This window comes from Anomaloglossus baeobatrachus, chromosome 7 (assembly GCF_048569485.1).
Source record: "Anomaloglossus baeobatrachus isolate aAnoBae1 chromosome 7, aAnoBae1.hap1, whole genome shotgun sequence".
In the NCBI taxonomy this organism is placed as follows: Eukaryota; Metazoa; Chordata; class Amphibia; order Anura; family Aromobatidae; genus Anomaloglossus; species Anomaloglossus baeobatrachus.
In genome coordinates, this window is record NC_134359.1 from 267,042,618 (window position 1) to 267,064,034 (window position 21,417).

Here is a 21,417-nt window from a genome sequence, read left to right on the forward strand (position 1 = left end):
CCTACACATGCATGCTCGTTTTTGCTGAGCGTGCCTATGTTTTCAATGGAGAGAGTAGTGTAAGCTGTTGGCTCATCTGGAGCGTGAACTTAATGTGGCCGACTCTTCTTTCCATCTGGAGACATCTGTCAGGCGTAGAGTCAGGAGGCCTCTTACACATTAGATATTTGGCCAGACTCCCCACATATCTGTGTGTGGAGGGGGGGGGGGGGGGGGGGCTTTTATGGCTTTCAGTATTATTCGAAGCGCTCAAAGGTCGCAGTTAGAAATAATCAAAACCATCTGCAGGAGACGCTGGCAGTCTGGATATCTGTCCTGCCAACCCCCTCCTACTTGTCGGCATCCCCGGCGCCTCTTCTGATTCATAGACCTGGCACGATGGCACCAATGGCATGTGTTTACACGCTTCACATGGCACTGGCTCTACTAAGCAGAAAGCGGACGGATAATGGCAGGTAGGAGGAGGTGCACAGGACTACAGACGAGCCCACCGGGTCTGAGGTCTGCCATGCTTTTTGATTACCTGTAGTCACGTTTTTTCTCTGCAGACCTCTGAGTGTTTCAACCCTACTACTGATTTGGAATGTTTCAACCCTACTACTGATTTTGGACTGTTTCACCCTACTGCTGATTTTGGACTGTTTCCACCCTACTGCTGATTTTGGACTGTTTCCACCCTACTGCTGATTTTGGACTGTTTCCACCCTACTGCTGATTTTGGACTGTTTCACCCTACTGCTGATTTTGGACTGTTTCCACCCTACTGCTGATTTTGGACTGTTTCAACCCTACTGCTGATTTTGGGAGTGTTTCAACCCTACTGCTGATTTTGGGAGTGTTTCAACCCTACTGCTGATTTTGGGAGTGTTTCAACCCTACTGCTGATTTTGGGAGTGTTTCAACCCTACTGCTGATTTTGGGAGTGTTTCAACCCTACTGCTGATTTTGGGAGTGTTTCAACCCTACTGCTGATTTTGGACTGTTTGAACCCTACTGCTGATTTTGGGAGTGTTTCAACCCTACTGCTGATTTTGGGAGTGTTTCAACCCTACTGCTGATTTTGGACTGTTTGAACCCTACTGCTGATTTTGGGAGTGTTTCAACCCTACTGCTGATTTTGGGAGTGTTTCAACCCTACTGCTGATTTTGGACTGTTTCAACCCTACTGCTGATTTTGGGAGTGTTTCAACCCTACTGCTGATTTTGGGAGTGTTTCAACCCTACTGCTGATTTTGGGAGTGTTTCAACCCTACTGCTGATTTTGGGAGTGTTTCAACCCTACTGCTGATTTTGGGAGTGTTTCAACCCTACTGCTGATTTTGGGAGTGTTTCAACCCTACTGCTGATTTTGGGAGTGTTTCAACCCTACTGCCGATTTTGGACAGTTTCTACCCTACTGCTGATTTTGGACTGTTTCCACCCTACTGCTGATTTTGGACTGTTTCCACCCTACTGCTGATTTTGGACTGTTTCCACCCTACTGCTGATTTTGGACTGTTTCCACCCTACTGCTGATTTTGGACTGTTTCCACCCTACTGCTGATTTTGGACTGTTTCCACCCTACTGCTGATTTTGGACTGTTTCCACCCTACTGCTGATTTTGGACAGTTTCCACCCTACTGCTGATTTTGGACAGTTTCCACCCTACTGCTGATTTTGGAGTGTTCCACCCTACTGCTGATCTTGGAGTGTTTCACCCTACGAGCAGCTGCTCTAACTCGTATGGTTTCTGCATACATCATTATTTAGGAAAGGTGGTATTCACTTTCTGAATTTGGGGTGTGGGCCAGTCATGTTTTTTCACAACAAACATTGCACCTAGCCCACCCATATTACCCCCGAGCCTCAGGAACCCCCTTCTAATTCTAGGGTCTCGACAGTGAAGTTCTAAAATCTTGAGAAAAATACATCCCGGAAAAGATGGGATTGAGAGCATGAGACCGGCTCCGTGTGATGGCGATGGCTGTGGAATGAAGTGATGGGTGTGATGGTTCGGTGTCCACATACTTCTGGCCAGAATCTCGCACGTGGCCTCCTAATAAGAAACCGGAACTTGTGACGCCCGGTCTTCCATCCTGCCCACCTTTCCGTTCGCTATATACGGACATCGCTGGAGCTACCCCGGGGGTCTGCGCAGAACTCTAGCACATTTGGAAAAGGTACAGGGGGGAAAAGGGCACCAAAATCGGTTTATCCGTCCACGCGGACCACGTTCGACTAAAGAGTCGAATCCCCTCAGTTTAAGCCATTTGTGAACCATGAAGTAACAGAGTGCAGCGAGTGCCGGCTGTAATACACAGCCAATATCCTGCTGCAACAGCCGGGATTGGAGATAACTCCCATCCTGCCCGTTTTCAAGGGACTAAAAGATTTAAAGGGAATCTGTCAGCAGGTTTTTTTTTATGTAATCATAAAGCAGCATGATGTAGGGGCAGAGACCCAGATTCCAGTGATCTGTCCCCCTTACTGTAGTTTTTACAAAATCCCTTTTATCAGCAGGAGATTATCACTAAAGGACTAGTCCTACTGGGTGGTAGTCCTCCATATTCACATTGTTATTTCAGTGGGTGATTATCATGGGAGGACTAGGTGTTTTGTGCCTCCTTATCCGCACTGTATAACACCACCCCACCACTGATTAGCAGGTTCTAGGCAGAAAGCTGACAATCAGTGATGGGGTGGTGTTATACAATGCAGGACAATAAGGAGGCACAAGACACTTTTTTTGCTGCAGATCTAGCCGTTCTCTGAATGTTAAAGGGAAGGTGTCGTCAAAATATATTTTTTTTCAATAACTGAAAAAATAAATTAGACAAAAAAGGAGCAAAGATGGATGTAAAGTAATGTGTAAAGGGCCACTCAGACAAGAGTTGTATAGACAAGAAAGAGATATACTGAGTTTTTGTTGGCCACACATAATAAACAATTAAGGAGTGCAACTATATAATGCAAAATATATTTATTATAGATATGTATAACAAGAAGCACTTTCATTTTACATAAAAGATGGTAAAATACAGATAAGTAGATGGAGATAAAGAATCAGAGTAATCCCCAAGTAGGGCCTCAGCAGCAAGAAATAATATTAGGGTATAGCACATGTTCCCATACATATAGTATTTAGCAAACACTATTCATAAAGTCCCCACATAGGTACCCAAAACGAGTTCCAAGTGGGGAAAACAAAGAATCAGTCCTAAATAGAGGGATCAGGCTTACCCATAGATAGTATGCAAGTGCCACTTGCTGCAAGTAGAGGTCCTGTGGGAAAAAGAAACGCCCCGACGCGTTTCGCAAAGCTTCCTCGGGGGGCCGTGTGGTCCTGTGTGATGAGCCTAGCATTATATAGTCGCCCTAATCATAATCATAATTACCGCCGTTTTGGCGCCGCATGCGTAGTGACGAGGATCGCGACCCGCGCGTCACTTCCGGGTCTCCCCGGCGGAAGTGACATCCACAAAGGGGATTACACATCTCGCCGGATAGGAGCTCCTCAGTGCGCGCGAGATCGCGGGCCGCACTAGGCATGCGCGCGCACGTGCGGCCATCTTGGATATGGGCAAACTTAAGGGCAAGTATGAAAAGAGTGTTAAAGGCTTTAAATCATCACCCGTATTTACATCTTATATATAATTAGTCCCACTGGAATGTGATTAATGCCTAAAATACTAGAGGCAATGATTTAGACGGCCAAAATAGTATATGTATGCATGTGCATATACCGGGACATATAGTCATATATCACAGAATCCCAATCGTTTTGGGTACCTATGTGGGGACTTTATGAATAGTGTTTGCTAAATACTATATGTATGGGAACATGTGCTATACCCTAATATTATTTCTTGCTGCTGAGGCCCTACTTAGGGATTACTCTGATTCTTTATCTCCATCTACTTATCTGTATTTTACCATCTTTTATGTAAAATGAAAGTGCTTCTTGTTATACATATCTATAATAAATATATTTTGAAAAAATAAAGTATTAATCTTTGAACGTTAATTTTATTTAAACCGATTTTTTAATTGAGAAAAAAAAATTAAAAATAAAAGTTTGATATTTTCCACTCTTAAACACTAGGGGGGGTAGCTGCTGAAATCCGACTGTAGAGCTACTGTAGAAGTAGCTAAGATTACTGCTGCAGTAAAGTGGGCAGAATCTGCTCTCCTGTGTATGATGTCACCTCCCCCTCCCAATCTGGGGGTTTCCAAAAGGATAAGGGAAGATGAAGTGTAGGATCACAGTGCGGAGCCATTTTGTTGGTGGCCGCAAAGTGATCCTAATATGTCTAGTGTCACTAAGGCCAGCTGCATAGTACTCCACTGTATCCCTATGCCCCGCTCGCTGGCCGTCTCCCTATGCCCCGCTCGCTGGCCGTCTCCCTATGCCCCGCTCGCTGGCCGTCTCCCTATGCCCCGCTCGCTGGCCGTCTCCCTATGCCCCGCTCGCTGGCCGTCTCCCTATGCCCCGCTCGCTGGCCGTCTCCCTATGCCCCGCTCGCTGGCCGTCTCCCTATGCCCCGCTCGCTGGCCGTCTCCCTATGCCACACTGTATCCCGCGCCTCCATATACTGTGTTGCCGGCTGGGATCGGAAGTCCGAGGTGACATGCGGCAAGGAGGAGTGATCTGCAGCCTAGCGGCACTGCACTACAGATGTCACGCCGCGCTCACTGCCGCATGCACTCACCTCAGACCTGCACCCCCGGCAGCCTGTCCTGTCGGCCATCACAGTACGAGTAGCGGAGGCCCGAAGTGAGTACACGCGGGGAGCACGGCACAGTGTGGGGGGGTGCACAACAGAGTGCAGGGGGGCGCAGCAGGATCAGTTATGGTGCAATCACCGTAGGCCGGAGCCGGTACCATCCATCCCGGTGGGTGATAGAGGGAAAGTGGAGTGCACAGCCTATGCTGTATGCTCCACAATGATGGCACTGATCTCCTCCCTCTGCTGTGATCTGGACATCCCAGGGGGCGCGTCCAGATGACAGCAGACGTTGTCTCTGTATTAAGTATAGGGTCGCATTTTCACTATCAGACCCAATGCCCTGGGCGCGGCCATAAAGGAGGGAGGTGAGTAACTCGTTTCTCACAGCAAATCCAACATGGCAGCCCCCAGCGTTTGAGTAAAACTAGAATTAAATAAAAAGTAAAATGGTGGATTTAATTTTGTATTAAAAATACTTTTTTTCATAATCACCACTATTACAAAAATAAAAAAAACCCAACACTTTCCCTTTAAGCTTGCTCTGTATAACCCCACCCACACCGCTGATTGGCAGGTTCTAGGCAGAAAGCTGCCAATCAGTGATGTGGGCGGGATTATACACTGGTAGCTTAACATTCAGAGAACTGCTAGATCTGCCGCAGAGAAAACAAGAGATTTTATCAAAATGACAAATTACAGCCTAGTAAGTGATACATCAAAGGAATCAGGGTCTCTACTCTTACCTACATCTTGCTGCTCTCAGATTACATTGCAAAACCTGCTTAAAGATTCTCTTTAAGGAAGTTAACAGAAGGAAGAGGCTCTCTGTGCTCTATCGGTTGTCAAGAAGCCTGTTGTATGGTGCAGATGGTTGCCAGTGCAACCTGCAGCCTGATATGCCTACCGACATCAAGGCAATCAGATGATTGCATGGGTCCCTAAGTGAGGTTAAAAAAAAATAAATAATTTAATCCATTTTAATAAAATAAAAGAAGGGAATTTTGTTACTTACCGTAAATTCCTTTTCTTCTAGCTCTTATTGGGAGACCCAGACGATTGGGGTATAGCTACTGCCTCCGGAGGCCACACAAAGCACTACACCAAAAAGTGCAAGGCCCCTCCCCTTCTGGCTATACCCCCCCCGTGGTATCACGGGTTCTCCAGTTTTAGTGCCAAAGCAAGAAGGAGGAAAGCCAATAACTGGTTTAACCCCTTCAGCCCCCAGCCTGTTTTCACCTTAAAGACCCGGCCATTTTTTGCAATTTTGACCAGTGTCACTTTGACAGGTTATAACTCTGGAACACTTCAACGGATCCTGGCGATTCTGACATTGTTTTTTCGTGACATATTGTACTTCATGTCAGTGGTAAATTTAGGCCGATATGTTTTGCGTTTATTTGTGAAAATTTCGGAAATTTAGCGAAAATTTTGAAAATTTTGCAATTTTCAAAATTTGAAATTTTATGCCCATAAATCTGAGAGAAATGTCACACAAAAAAGTTACTAAATAACATTTCCCACATGTCTACTTTACACCAGCGCAATTTTTGAAAAAAAAAAAATTTCCGTTAGGAAGTTAGAAGGGTTCAAAGTTCATCACCAATTTCTCATTTTTCCAACAAAATTTACAAAAAAAAATTGTTTAGGTACCACATCACATTTGGAGTGATTTGAGAAACCTAGGCGACAGAAAATACCCAAAAGTGACCCAATTCTAAAATCTGCACCCCTCACTCTGCTCAAAACCACATCCAAGAAGTTTATTAACCCTTTAGGAGCTTCACAGCAACCAAAGCAATGTAGACGAAAAAATGAAAATTTTACTTTTTTAACACAAAAATGTTACTTTAGCCATAAAAATTAGTATTTTCACAAGGGTATCAGGAAAAATGCATCATAAAATGTATCGTGCATTTTCTCCTGAGTACGCAGATACTCCATATGTGGTGGAAATCAAATGTTTGGGCGCACGGCAGGACTCGGAAGGCAAGGAGCGCAATTTGAATTTTTGAGTGCAAAATTAGCTGCACTCATTAGCGGACGCCATGTCGGGTTTGAAGACCCCCTGAGGTGCCTAAACAATGGAGCTCCCCCACAAATGACCCCATTTTGGAAACTAGAGCCCTCAAATATTTTTTCTAGATGTTTGATGTGCACTTTGAACCCCTGGGGGCTTCACAGAAGTTTATAACGTTGAGCCGTGAAAAGAAAAAAAAATTTTTTTACCACAAAACTGTTGGTTCAACCAGGTAGCTTTTTTTATCACAAGGGTATCAGGAAAAAATGCACCATAAAATTTATGGTGCATTTTCTCCTGAGTACGCAGATACCCCATATGTGGTGGAAATCAAATGTTTGGGCGCACGGCAGGACTCGGAAGGCAAGGAGCGCCATTTCACAGCAAAATTGGTTGGAATTATTAGCGGACGCCATGTTTCATTTGGAGACCCCCCTGAAGTGCCTAAACAATGGAGCTCCCCCACAATTGACCCCATTTTGGAAACTAGACCCCTCATGGAATTTATCTAGCTGTTTAGTGAGCACTTTGAACCCCTGGAGGCTTCACAAACGTTTGTAATGTTCAGCCGTGAAAATATTTTATTCTTTTTTTTACCACAAAATTGTTTTTTCAAACAGGTAGCTTTTTTTTCCACAAGGGTATCAGGAAAAAATGCACCATAAAATGTATTGTGCAATTTCTCCTGAGTACGACGATACCTCATATGTGGTGGAAATCAATTGTTTGGGCGTACGGCGGGGCTCAGAAGAGAAGGAGCGCCATTTCACAGTAAAATTGATTGGAATTATTAGCAGACGCCATGTTTCATTTGGAGACCCCCCTGAAGTGCCTAAACAATGGAGCTCCCCCACATGTGATCCCATTTTGGAAACTAGACCCCCCCATACAAAAAAAATTAGTTTGGCGAAATAAAAAATACAGACATCAGTAAAAAAAAAAAAAAAAAAAAGAGCGCCTGCCACTAAGACCAGTGCCAAACGTGAGAGCAATGCACGAGTCTCGTATCGCATCATCCACTGCAGTCTGGAAGTGAGCAACTGCGCTGGATAATGCGATGCGAGAGGGCGGGGCGGCAGATGAGAAAGGGCGCAGCGGATGGAAGATGGGAAAGTGCGCAGCGGGTGGAGGAGCGGCAGAGGATGGGAAAGGGCGCAGCGGATGGATGATGGGAAATGGCGCAGCGGATGGAGGAGCGGCAGAGGATGGGGGGGGTGAGATGGGGATACCTACCTTACAGGATGGATCTAGGCAGCAGAATCACAGCAGACAGAAGAGGCAGCAGATGAAGGAGGGTGAAAAGGATGGGAGAGAGCAGGCAGCAGATCAGGGAGGGGGGCAGAGTCTGATGGGAGGGGGGGAGGCAGCACATGGAGGGAGGGGGGAGGCAGCACATGGGGGGGGAGGCAGCACATGGGGGGGGAGGCAGCACATGGGGGGGGAGGCAGCACATGGGGGGGAGGCAGCACATGGGGGGGAGGCAGCACATGGGGGGGGAGGCAGCACATGGGGGGGGAGGCAGCACATGGGGGGGAGGCAGCACATGGAGGGAGGGGGGAGGCAGCACATGGAGGGAGGGGGGAGGCAGCACATGGGGGGGGAGGCAGCACATGGGGGGGGAGGCAGCACATGGGGGGGAGGCAGCACATGGAGGGAGGGGGGAGGCAGCACATGGGGGGGAGGCAGCACATGGAGGGAGGGGGGAGGCAGCACATGGGGGGGGGAGGCAGCACATGGGGGGGAGGCAGCACATGGGGGGGGGAGGCAGCACATGGGGGGGGAGGCAGCACATGGGGGGGGGAGGCAGCACATGGGGGGGGGAGGGCAGCACATGGAGGGGAGGCAGCACATGGAGGGAGGGGGGAGGCAGCACATGGGGGGGGGGCAGGCAGCACATGGAGGGGAGGGAAGGCAGCACATGGAGGGGGGGAGGCAGCACATGGAGGGGGGGAGGGGAGGCAGCACATGGAGGGGGGGAGGGGAGGCAGCACATGGAGGGGGGGAGGCAGCACATGGAGGGGGGGAGGCAGCACATGGAGGGGGGGGAGGGGAGGGGGGAGGGGAGGGGGGGGAGGAGGGGAGGGGGGGAGGCAGCACATGGAGGGGGGAGGGGAGGCAGCACATGGGAGGGGGGGGAGGGGAGGCAGCACATGGAGGGGGGGAGGCAGCACATGGAGGGGGGGAGGCAGCACATGGAGGGGGGAGGGGAGGCAGCACATGGAGGGGGGGGAGGGGAGGCAGCACATGGAGGGGGGGAGGGGAGGCAGCACATGGAGGAGGGAGGCAGCACATGGAGGAGGGGAGGCAGCACATGGAGGGGGGGAGGCAGCACATGGAGGGGGGGAGGGGAGGCAGCACATGGAGGGGGGGAGGCAGCACATGGAGGGGGGGAGGCAGCACATGGAGGGGGGGAGGCAGCACATTGGAGGGGGGGAGGCAGCTCATGGAGGGGGGGAGCCGATTAGGTGCAGTGGCAGCCGATGGAGGCGGCGGCCCGATCGGGTGCAGCGGCGACTGAAAGGGGACGGTGGCGACCAGGGACAGCGGCGTGGCGGGCAGCAGAGGTGGATCGGCGGGCAGGGACAGCGGCGGGAACAGCGGCGTGGCGGGCAGGGACAGCAGCGGTGGATCTCGGCGGGGAGCGGCGGTGGATCTCGGCGGGGAGCGGCGGTGGATCTCGGCGGGGAGCGGCGGTGGATCTCGGCGGGGAGCGGCGGTGGATCTCGGCGGGGAGCGGCGGGGGATCTCGGCGGGGAGCGGCGGGGGATCTCGGCGGGGAGCGGCGGGGGATCTGGGCGGGGAGCGGCGGGGGATCTGGGCGGGGAGCGGCGGTGGATCTGGGCGGGGAGCGGCGGTGGATCTGGGCGGGGAGCGGCGGTGGATCTCGGCGGGGAGCGGCGGTGGATCTGGGCGGGGAGCGGCGTGGATCTGGGCGGGGAGCGGCGGTGGATCTGGGCGGGGAGCGGCGGGGGATCTCGGCGGGGAGCGGCGGGGGATCTCGGCGGGGAGCGGCGGGGGATCTCGGCGGGGAGCGGGCGGTGGATCTGGGCGGGGAGCGGCGGTGGATCTGGGCGGGGGAGCGGCGGTGGATCTCGGCGGGGAGCGGCGGTGGATCTCGGCGGGGGATCTCGGCGGGGAGCGGCGGGGGATCTCGGCGGGGAGCGGCGGGGGATCTCGGCGGGGAGCGGCGGGGGATCTCGGCGGGGAGCGGCGGGGGATCTCGGCGGGGAGCGGCGGGGGATCTCGGCGGGGAGCGGCGGGGGATCTCGGCGGGGAGCGGCGGGGGATCTCGGCGGGGAGCGGCGGGGGATCTCGGCGGGGAGCGGCGGGGGATCTCGGCGGGGAGCGGCGGGGGATCTCGGCGGGGAGCGGCGGGGGATCTCGGCGGGGAGCGGCGGGGGATCTCGGCGGGGAGCGGCGGGGGATCTCGGCGGGGAGCGGCGGGGGATCTCGGCGGGGAGCGGCGGGGGATCTCGGCGGGGAGCGGCGGGGGATCTCGGCGGGGAGCGGCGGGGGGATCTCGGCGGGGAGCGGCGGGGGATCTCGGCGGGGAGCGGCGGGGGATCTCGGCGGGGAGCGGCGGGGGATCTCGGCGGGGAGCGGCGGGGGATCTCGGCGGGGAGCGGCGGGGGATCTCGGCGGGGAGCGGCGGGGATCTCGGCGGGGAGCGGCGGGGGATCTCGGCGGGGAGCGGCGGGGGATCTCGGCGGGGAGCGGCGGGGGATCTCGGCGGGGAGCGGCGGGGGATCTCGGCGGGGAGCGGCGGGGGATCTCGGCGGGGAGCGGCGGGGGATCTCGGCGGGGAGCGGCGGGGGGATCCTCGGCGGGGAGCGGCGGGGGATCGGGGGATCGGGGTGGGGGGGGGGGGGTGCTATAACTTACCGATGGGCACCTGCAGCGACCGCTCTCATCAGCTTTCACGGACGGAGTGAAGCTGAGGGTAGCGGTGACGGCACAAGATCCACAGTGATTGGGAGAGATCGGTCACAAGGCCGGTCTCTCCAATCAGAGCTGGGGGCGGGTGAAACAAAGTTCACCCAGCTCCAGCCAGTCATCAGTGCTACAGCAGCACTGATTATGGCTGGATTGCAATGTGTTAGCCATTTTCAATGGCTGACACATTACAGTGACTGTAATTGGCTGAGCGGCGTTAGTCAGCCAATCACAGCCTCTGTAGGTTCGGGGAGGAGGCACCACCCCTCCTGAGGTCAGGCAGAGGTCCCCTCCTTCCCGAATCCACCGTTTAGGTAAACAAATTTCACTCCCCGGGGCTCCGGGACCGCGATTTCGCCAGGACGTACTGAGTACGTCATGGTCGTTTAGCACCATGTGACCATGACGTACTCAGTACGTCCAAGGTCGTTAAGGGGTTAAACAAATTAACTCCGAGTAACATCGGAGAACTGAAAAACCGTTCAACATGAACAACATGTGTACCCGCAAACAACAAAAAAATCCCGAAGGACAACAGGGCGGGTGCTGGGTCTCCCAATAAGAGCTAGAAGAAAAGGAATTTACGGTAAGTAACAAAATTCCCTTCTTCTTCAGCGCTCTATTGGGAGACCCAGACGATTGGGACGTCCAAAAGCTGTCCCTGGGTGGGTAAAGAAATACCTCATGTTAGAGCTGCAAAACAGCCTCCCCTACGGGGGTGTCACTGCCGCCTGCAGGACTCTTCTACCTAAGCTGGCATCCGCCGAAGCATAGGTATGCACCTGATAATGCTTGGTGAAAGTGTGCAGACTCGACCAGGTAGCTGCCTGGCACACTTGTTGAGCCGAAGCCTGGTGTCGTAATGCCCCAGGACGCACCCACGGCTCTGGTTGAGTGGGCTTTTAGCCCTGAAGGAACCGGAAGCCCCGCAGAACGGTAGGCCTCTAGAATTGGTTCTTTGATCCATCGAGCCAGGGTGGCTTTAGAAGCCTGCAACCCCTTGCGCGGACCAGCGACAAGGACAAAAAGTGCATCGGAACGGCGCATGGGCGCCGTGCGGGAAATGTAGATTCTGAGTGCTTTCACCAGATCTAGCAAACGTAAGTCCTTTTCATACCGGTGAACCGGATGAGGACAAAAGGTTGTGCCGGACGCCATTAGGTCGACGTCCGGCACTCCCCAGCGGCGACAGATTTCCTGAAACGGTCCGGGTGAAGGGACCATTCCCCTGCGTCCATGCCCTGGCGACTGAGGAAGTCTGCTTCCCAGTTTTCGACGCCTGGGATGTGAACCGCGGATATGGTGGATGCTGTGTCTTCCACCCACATTAGAATGCGCCGGACTTCTTGGAAGGCTTGCCGACTGCGCGTCCCTCCTTGGTGGTTGATGTATGCCACCGCTGTGGAGTTGTCCGACTGGATTCGAATCTGCTTTCCTTCCAGCCACTGTTGGAAGGCTAGTAGGGCAAGATACACTGCCCTGATTTCCAGAACATTGATCTGAAGGGTGGACTCCTGCGGAGTCCACGTTCCCTGAGCCCTGTGGTGGAGAAAAACTGCTCCCCACCCTGACAGACTCGCATCTGTCGTGACCACTGCCAGGACGGGGGCAGGAAGGATCTTCCCTGAGACAATGAGGTGGAAGGAGCCACCATTGTAGAGAGTCCTTGGCCGTCTGGGAGAGGGAGACTTTCCTGTCTAGTGACGTTGACTTTCCGTCCCATTGGCGGAGAATGTCCCATTGAAGTGGGCGCAGATGAAACTGCGCAAAGGGGGACTGCTTCCATGGCTGCCACCATCTTCCCTAGGAAGTGCATGAGGCGCCGCAAGGGGTGCGACTGACCCTGAAGGAGAGATTGCACCCCTGTTTGTAGTGATCGCTGTTTGTTCAGCGGAAGCTTCACTATCGCTGCTAGAGTATGGAACTCCATGCCAAGATACGTGAGTGATTGGGTCGGTGACAGGATCGACTTTGGAAAGTTGATGATCCATCCGAAAGACTGTAGAGTCTCCAGCGTAGCATTCAGGCTGAGTTGGCATGCCTCCTGAGAGGGTGCCTTGACCAGTAGATCGTCTAGGTAAGGGATCACCGAGTGTCCCTGAGAGTGCAAGACTGCTACCACTGCCGCCATGACCTTGGTGAAGACCCGTGGGGCTGTCGCCAGACCGAATGGCAGAGCTACGAACTGAAGATGGTCGTCTCCTATCACGAAACGTAGAAAACGTTGATGTTCTGTAGCAATTGGCACGTGGAGATAAGCATCTTTGATGTCTATTGAGGCAAGGAAGTCTCCTCGAGACATTGAGGCAATGACAGATCGTAGGGTTTCCATCCGGAACCGCCTGGCGTGCACATGTTTGTTGAGCAGTTTTAGGTCCAGAACAGGACGGAATGAGCCGTCCTTTTTTGGAACCACAAAGAGATTGGAGTAAAACCCTCGACCCTGTTCCTGAGGAGGGACAGGGATCACTACTCCTTCCGCTCTTAGGGAGTCCACCGCCTGCCGCAGAGCATCTGCTCGGTCTGGATGTGGGGAGGTTCTGAAGAATCGGGCTGGAGGACGAGAACTGAACTCGATTCTGTACCCGCGAGACAAAATGTCTGTCACCCACCGGTCCTTGACCTGTGACAGCCAAATGTCACAAAAACGGGAGAGCCTGCCCCCGACCGGAGATTCGGCGGGAGGGGGCTGGAAGTCATGAGGTAGCCGCTTTGGAAGTGGTTCCTCCATTTGCTTTCTTGGGGCGTGCGTGAGCCCGCCAGGAATCTGAGTTTCTTTGCGTCCTCTGAGACCCTTTGGACGAGGTAAATGGTGTCTTGCCCGAACCTCGAAAGGACTGAAACCTCTGCTGCCACTTTTTCTGATGAGGTTTGCTTGTTCTGGGCTGGGGTAAAGAAGAGTCTTTACCCTTGGACTGCTTAATGATGTCAGCCAATGGCTCGCCAAACAGTCTATCTCTAGATAAAGGCAAGCTGGTTAAACATTTTTTGGAACCAGCATCTGCCTTCCAGTCCTTTAACCACAAGGCTCTGCGCAAAACTACCGAATTGGCGGACGCCATGGAGGTGCGGCTGGTAGATTCTAGGACCGCATTGATAGCGTAAGACGCAAACGCAGACATCTGCGAGGTAAGGGATGCCACTTGTGGCACTGCTGGATGTATGATAGCATCCACTTTTGCTAAACCAGCTGAAATAGCCTGGAGAGCCCATACGGCTGCGAATGCCGGAGCAAACGACGCGCCGATAGCTTCATAGACAGATTTTAACCAAAGGTCCATCTGTCTGTCATTGGCATCTTTAAGTGAAGCGCCATCCTCCACTGCAACTATGGATCTAGCTGCAAGTTTGGAAATCGGGGGGTCTACCTTTGGACACTGGGTCCAGCGCTTGACCACATCAGGGGGGAAAGGATAACGTGTATCCCTAGAACGTTTAGAGAAACGTCTTTCTGGGTGAGCGTCGTGTTTCTGGATTGATTCTCTGAAGTCAGAGTGATCCAACAAAGCACTCAATTTACGCCTGGGATAGAGGAAACGAAACTTCTCCTGCTCTGCAGCTGCCTCTTCTGCTGAAGGGGCTGGGGGAGAAATATCTAACAGCCTATTGATGGCTGAGATGAGGTCGTTTACCATGGCGTCCCCATCAGGGGTATCCAGGTTGAGAGGGGTTCCAGGAGTGGATTCCTGATCACTCTCTTCAGACACCTCACAGGGAGACTGATTGCGCTGAGACCCTGAGCAGTGTGATGACGTTGAGGGTCTTTCCCAGCGAGCCCGCTTAGGGTGGCTGGGGCTATCATCTGAGTCATAATCCTCAGCTTGTGAAGCCGGGGACCCCCTTGTAGTCTGGATTGGATCCAGCTGAGGGGGGCCAGAGGACAGAGACCTCGCCGAGTCCAAAGACTGAGCCCCAGACATGGATTGCAAAGTTTCAAGGATTTTTGCCATAGTCACAGACATTCTATCAGCAAAAACTGCAAAGTCTGTCCCTGGCGCCGGGGCAGAACTTACAAGCGTCTCAGCCTGGGACACTACCTCTCCTGACTCCGGCTGGCGAAGCAGCACCGGATCTGAGCATTGCACACAATGGGGGTCATCGGAGCCTGCTGGTAGAGCAGCCCCACATGCAGCACACGCAGTGTACACAGCCCTTGCCTTGGCAGCCTTGCGTTTTGTGGATGACATGTTGCTGCTTCCTCAGAGCGATCTGGGAGATGCAACCAGAAGCGACCTCACAGTGCAAGAAATAAATATATCTATATATCTGGTAGACAGTACACCAATACACAGTGAGGCACTAGAGGGGCCAGCCCTGAAATGCCGCTTACCGCCCGCTTAAGAGCGGGTGTGTGGTCGCCAAAAAGCCCCCCCAGTCCAGGTCTCCCAGAGCCCGCGTCCTTCCTCCAGCCAGACTGCATGTAATGGCTGCCGGCGTCCTAGGAGAGGGAGGAGGGCGGGCCCTGGGCGTTCCTGACTAAGAGCGGGAAGCCTGCTTCCCTCTGTGCCTAGTGAGAGGGCTGGAGCATGTAAATCAGGCTCCAGCCCTCGTCGCTGCTGCGAAACAGCGTCTCTCCCCTACCCTGATTGACAGGGTGGGGGCGGGAACGAAGCGGAGCTAGGCCGCAAAAGCCGGGGACTGGATTTATAAACGCCGCCGCCGTAAAAGCGCGGTCGGCGTGTCCCCGGCGCACCACAAGTCACAGCAGCGCCGCCCGGTCCAGTGGGGGTCGGCGCTGCGTTCCCACAACACAAAGTCCCCCAGTAAACTGTAGGAACACTAACTCCAACGTTACGGTCCCCGGCGCACTACAACACCCAGCCAGCCCGGAGTGTGTCTGTGCCTGCCGGGGACACAGAGTACCTGTATGATGCAGGGCCTTGTCCCTGATTGTACTCCTGCTCCATATCCATCAGGTTCAACTGGGTCTGTGGATGGAGCCCGGCGTCAGAGCTTAGAGGCCGGCAGGATCCCACTTCCACAGAGCCCTACAAGGGGATGTGGAAGGAAAACAGCATGTGGGGCTCCAGCCCCTGTACCAGCAATAGGTACCTCAACCTTACAACACCATCCACGGGTGAGAAGGGAGCATGCTGGGGGCCCTATATGGGCCCTCTTTTCTTCCATCCGAAATAGTCAGCAGCTACTGCTGACTAAAATCTGTGGAGCTATGCGTGGATGTCTGACCTCCTTCGCACAAAGCTTGAAAACTGGAGAACCCGTGATACCACGGGGGGGTATAGCCAGAAGGGGAGGGGCCTTGCACTTTTTGGTGTAGTGCTTTGTGTGGCCTCCGGAGGCAGTAGCTATACCCCAATCGTCTGGGTCTCCCAATAGAGCGCTGAAGAAAAAAGAAAGTTTTTTTTTGCTAATTGTTTAATGACACCAAAACCCCACCCTTCTATAGTATTGTCTGCATGGGACTAATTGGCCAATAAAGGTAACACTGCATTTAAAGCCACACGGTGGAATAAAATTGAAAATAAAGTGGCAGAATTACTTTTCTAGCCCCCAAAATCATAGAACATAATAACTTTTTATGTATCCAAGTATTTTATAAATATATGAGTTGTTTTTTTTAATGGGACAACACACTTAAAGGGTCCAGGATTAGAAACAGCGCCAGCCTGTGGGTGGGTTTGGTAATGCAGCTTAATGGGAATGAGCTGCAATACCAGACATCGTGCGCTATTAAAGGGGTTGTCCAGGATTACAAAAGCACGGCAGATTTCCTATGAGAAACAGCGCCACCCCTGATCATGGGCTGTGTCTGGTATTGCAACTCAGTCCCTTTGAAGTTAATGGAGCGGAGCTGTGATACAACGCACAACCCATTGTCAAGGATGGCACTATTTTAAAAAAAAAAAAATTCTGGACAGCTCCTTTAAAAAGGGAAAAAAAAGTACACCCCCTTTTCTTACCCCGGACAGCCCCTTAAAATATGCAAAATCTCAGCATTTCTGGAAAAGTCTGATCGCATGGACTCCCCCCTCCCCCATCGCTGCAGCCTAAAACGCGTCTAATTCAATACCTACTATTTAAAGGGGTATTCCCATCACTTAAAAAGGCTCAATGGGGGGCGGTCACAGAGGACAAGGCCTCCAGCAATTGAGGACGTGCAGATCATCGGGCTCCCTTTACAGCAGCACTGGCTCCCCTTTACAGCAGCACTGGTTCCCCTTTACAGCAGCACTGGCTCCCCTTTACAGCAGCACTGCCTCCCCTTTACAGCAGCACTGCCTCCCCTTTACAGCAGCACTGCCTCCCCTTTACAGCAGCACTGCCTCCCCTTTACAGCAGCACTGCCTCCCCTTTACAGCAGCACTGCCTCCCCTTTACAGCAGCACTGCCTCCCCTTTACAGCAGCACTGCCTCCCCTTTAGAGCAGCACTGCCTCCCCTTTACAGCAGCACTGCCTCCCCTTTACAGCAGCACTGGCTCCCCTTTACAGCAGCACTGGCTCCCCTTTACAGCAGCACTGGCTCCCCTTTACAGCAGCACTGGCTCCCCTTTACAGCAGCACTGGCACCCCTTTACACCAGCACTGGCTCCCCTTTACACCAGCACTGGCTCCCCTTTACACCAGCACTGGCTCCCCTTTACACCAGCACTGGCTCCCCTTTACACCAGCACTGGCTCCCCTTTACACCAGCACTGGCTCCCCTTTACACCAGCACTGGCTCCCCTTTACACCAGCACTGGCTCCCCTTTACACCAGCACTGGCTCCCCTTTACACCAGCACTGGCTCCCCTTTACACCAGCACTGGCTCCCCTTTACACCAGCACTGGCTCCCCTTTACACCAGCACTGGCTCCCCTTTACACCAGCACTGGCTCCCCTTTACACCAGCACTGGCTCCCCTTTACAGCAGCACTGGCTCCCCTTTACAGCAGCACTGGCTCCCTTTACAGCAGCACTGGCTCCCTTTACAGCAGCACTGGCTCCCTTTACAGCAGCACTGGCTCCCTTTACAGCAGCACTGGCTCCCTTTACAGCAGCACTGGCTCCCTTTACAGCAGCACTGGCTCCCTTTACAGCATGCACGTGAAGGGAGCGGCGCTGCATCAGGAGGCCTAGGAGATAACAGTCACATGATTTGTGGGTGTCTCAGAGCTGGGACCCCCCCCCAGCACTACATACTAGGGATATGCGACCACAGACGGAGATGGGAGTACCGCTTTAAGCCGCTAGTGCTCGGATCTTATCGGGTGAGCCCGGATGTACAGTCAGCTCTGCCTTGATGATGAATGGGGGTGAAGTGGTGACAAAACTTACTGAAGGAGGAGGTGACTCACGGCCAATCAGAGGAGTGTTTTCACAGCGGGGATTTTGGAAGTTTGCATTCTGACTCCTGCAAAAATGGAAATACCGTGATCAAAAAAAAGCGTGGCTTCAGAATCCAGGCGTCGAGATAGAAACAGATTCTGCTTAATGAACTTATCAATCTACAGCCACCTATGGCACAAAGGGTTAATAAGCGATGCCAAGCAGAGGACAATATGCATACCTCCCCATACTGTACAGCCTAAAAGAGGAGACGGAGCGCCCCCCTGCTATGGAAGAAGGCGGCCACAGAGGCACGGAGCTCATCTTACTAGTACTGTAAGCCAATGGTGGCCCCTCACTGGCCAAGCGGGCACAGAACAGCTCATTCCCTGCTCAACGTGCTCCTAGGATGGATATGAGCAGTGAAATGAGCCATCATATCAGCCCTCTTGGCCCGTATGGATGACCATCAGAGCGCACAGCTTACAGTATCCCAATCAAATGATTGCCAAATTTCTATGACCTAGCTCCTCAACAGATCAGTGAAAGTCCGACCCATGCGCTCTCTTGCTCCCCCGATGCTCATCTGTTGGGAGGTGACCTCCTCACACAGGAAAAGGGCAAGGAGTCTAGTACCTTCTATTGTAGGTAGAAACCCTAACTCAATTAAAGGATAAAATGGTAAACCAGAACCTCATTTTGCAAACATGTGTTTCCGGGGCTTTGCCCCTCATTAGTGCAAGACAAGAGAATTAGTTTGGCTGGGTGACAGGCATTTGTCAGATGCTCTAGAAGTGTAAGTGTAGCACTGGTGTCTCTGCTGAGATGCCAACTTACTCAACACCCCAGCCGGGTCGCGTCCTCCCCCATACAAATCTGGCCATCCTAGTGTGCTGCTGCCTCCTTCCCTTCCCAGACCCTGTGCATGTTGGACAGGGTTCCCGGGAGGGCACCTAAGACACGTGCGCACGCCGGCCCTCCTCTTAAAAGGCCGGTGTGCTAATTCCAATGGCTGAGAGGCACAGTGTAGTTAAGGCATTCTCTCATTGGGGGAGGTGCCTGTGCAACACCTTCAGTTAGTCAGTCTGCTACCTAAGCTAGTTGTCAGGTCTTGAGCTCCTGTCCTGTTACCCCTGTGTCAGACTCCAGTACCTGCCTTCCCATACCTGTCGATCCCTACTGTGCCCACCATCCCTGTCCGTACCCACCTATTCCTGAGTCTGTCACCTACCCTGGACACTGTCACTGTCCTGGGAGTGGTACCCGGTGTCCACTTAGTTAAGCCAATCCCTCGTCCCCCCTGTGGTTCAGCGAGTCCATTAATCCCACTCGCTGCCATTACACTGGCTGTGAGCGTTACAGTAAAGTTTCTCCTTGTGGAGAATACTAGTTCGGTGTAAACAGGCTAATAGGCCATACAATGCTCCTGGGCAAAATGAAACATGCAAATCACCTCATCAGTGCGAAGAGGAACTCTGCTGCTACCTATTGGAGGAAACAATCCTAAAAGTCACTAAAAGGAGAAACTTTAACCCTTAGTTACGATGTTGAAGGCCTCTCACCCACCCATACCAGTTTTGCACTGATGAGAGGGAAAAAAACACGTAACATGTTTCTGCAAATTGAGCTTCTGATTTGGTTTCTTATCCCGACGTCTCCATGCGTGGTCCAGAACTCCTGTGATCACTTTGAGAGAATGACTGGAGGTGGTGTAGCTCGTCAAGAACAAAAAGGATCGGCTGCTTGAAATCCGACATGCTGGACCCTTCTGTCCCCAACATGGTCTGTCGGGTGAGTTGGGAGGCCCCCTTCACATCATGGTCTAATGACGTGGCAGAGGTCGACCAACTCTAGTAGGATTGCGACTTCCAACCAATGGCGCTAGAGTCCCTGTTGTGTTTTTCAGGGGACTATTGTGAGGCTACTAAGCCCCCCCCAGAAGTAGGCACTTTAATCCTTTAACTATTTGAGTCAAGTGAACGAGACCGAGATGTAAATCCAGACACGGCCAATAGTAAAATGATGGCGCTATGCCCCTTCCAAATAGGCGATTGGCCGGGGCACCGGGAGCCGGACCGCATCCAATCCCAACGATGGGTCATTCATTTCCCAGATCGCCCCTTGATCACATAAAATGAATGAATGGATGTCTGCACGATTTACCGTTTGTTTTGGAAAGATACCACGTGGAAATATTGCCACGGGCGCTGTCCGATGGCACTATATCTGACGGGCGACCGCCATGTCCCTCCCTGGGGTTCAGCAGTATCTCCACTACACCCTAGAATGCAATGTATTTAGGATTTGTAGGTTGTCAGCCAATTGGTCCAAATTTACACTTTGATGTGTTGATAGCTCCTATAAGGACAGATCTGGTTCGTGGACCCCGATATTTCCTCCGTGGTCAGATTTGTATATGACGAGCGGCCAGATAACTATATCTGTGTGTGTTAGCCTACGTGTGATGTATTTAGGGAGCAGCCGTCCGGGGCGGCCATTTAAAGAAATCCTAAAAAGTGCATAGGTTGTCGTGATCCTCCTCTTCTAATCTTACCAGAAGCTGAACAAGCAGCGGACACACACACTGCGCCCACACAGGGGTACACAGGCAAATCCCACGGATGAGATGCACCAGGTGATACGTAATCACACGTCATGACTTCCTGGTATTGGTTGCAAAAATGCACGTATTTTTGGCCAAAAAATGTTTGCAATTGTGCTTAATTCCCTTTGTCGTCTTTAGTCGGCCTGCAGCCAACAATAAAAAATGCAAAAGAGTTAACGGAGAATACATCAGTGAACTCGTTCTGACAGCGAGGTATCTCCATCTGTCCTTTTCTGAACGACTCTTGGCTGATTTATGACCACATCAAAGTTCAGGTCTGTTTAAGGTCGTCTGTGATCATGAATTAGCAGAGTGTAACTGTCTTTTACTGAGCTCCGAATAATCTTGTCACAATGAGTTCACTGATGGATTCTTAGTTTACTCCTTTTGTGCAGGGAAACAGCTTTTGGCCGACGGAAGCCCCGACGTAGAAAAAAAAAAAATGCTGGAAGAACCGAAGAGGACATTATGTACTCCGAGCCGAAAGAGGCTGCTGAAAGAGCTGCACGGAGGACGGCATGGGGGTCCGCAAGAGCAGGAACAAATTCTAATTCAGGAGCAATGTAGAATAAGCCCGATGTCTGTGTTGCCTGCGGTCCTGAGGCAGCCCCGCTTAATGGCCGAGACTCGGCATTTAAAGGGAACCTGTCACCAGATTTGGCGACTATAAGCTGCGGCCATCACCAGTGATCTCTTATATACAGCATTCCAGAATACTGTATATAAGAGCCCAGGCCGCTCTGTATAACATAAAAAACACTTATTATACTCACCTAGGGGGCGGTCCAGTCCGATGGGTGTCGCTGCTCTCCGGTCCAGCGCCTCCTCTCTTTGGTCTGGTGCTACATCTCTTCTGCGATCTCCATCCTCCTTCTACCCAGCTCAGTA

The 21,417-nt window shown here is 52.6% G+C and overlaps 1 protein-coding gene across 1 annotated transcript in view; it reads right to left on the reverse strand.

Annotated features, from left to right (window-relative positions):
• The window catches only part of TTYH3 (tweety family member 3), an 88,196-nt gene that overhangs the window by 26,653 nt on the left and 40,126 nt on the right, over positions 1–21,417 (reverse strand). The window contains exon 8 of the mRNA XM_075319763.1: positions 17,934–18,009. Within this exon, the coding sequence (XP_075175878.1) occupies positions 17,934–18,009 (76 nt within the window). The remainder of the gene's footprint in view (positions 1–17,933; positions 18,010–21,417) is intronic.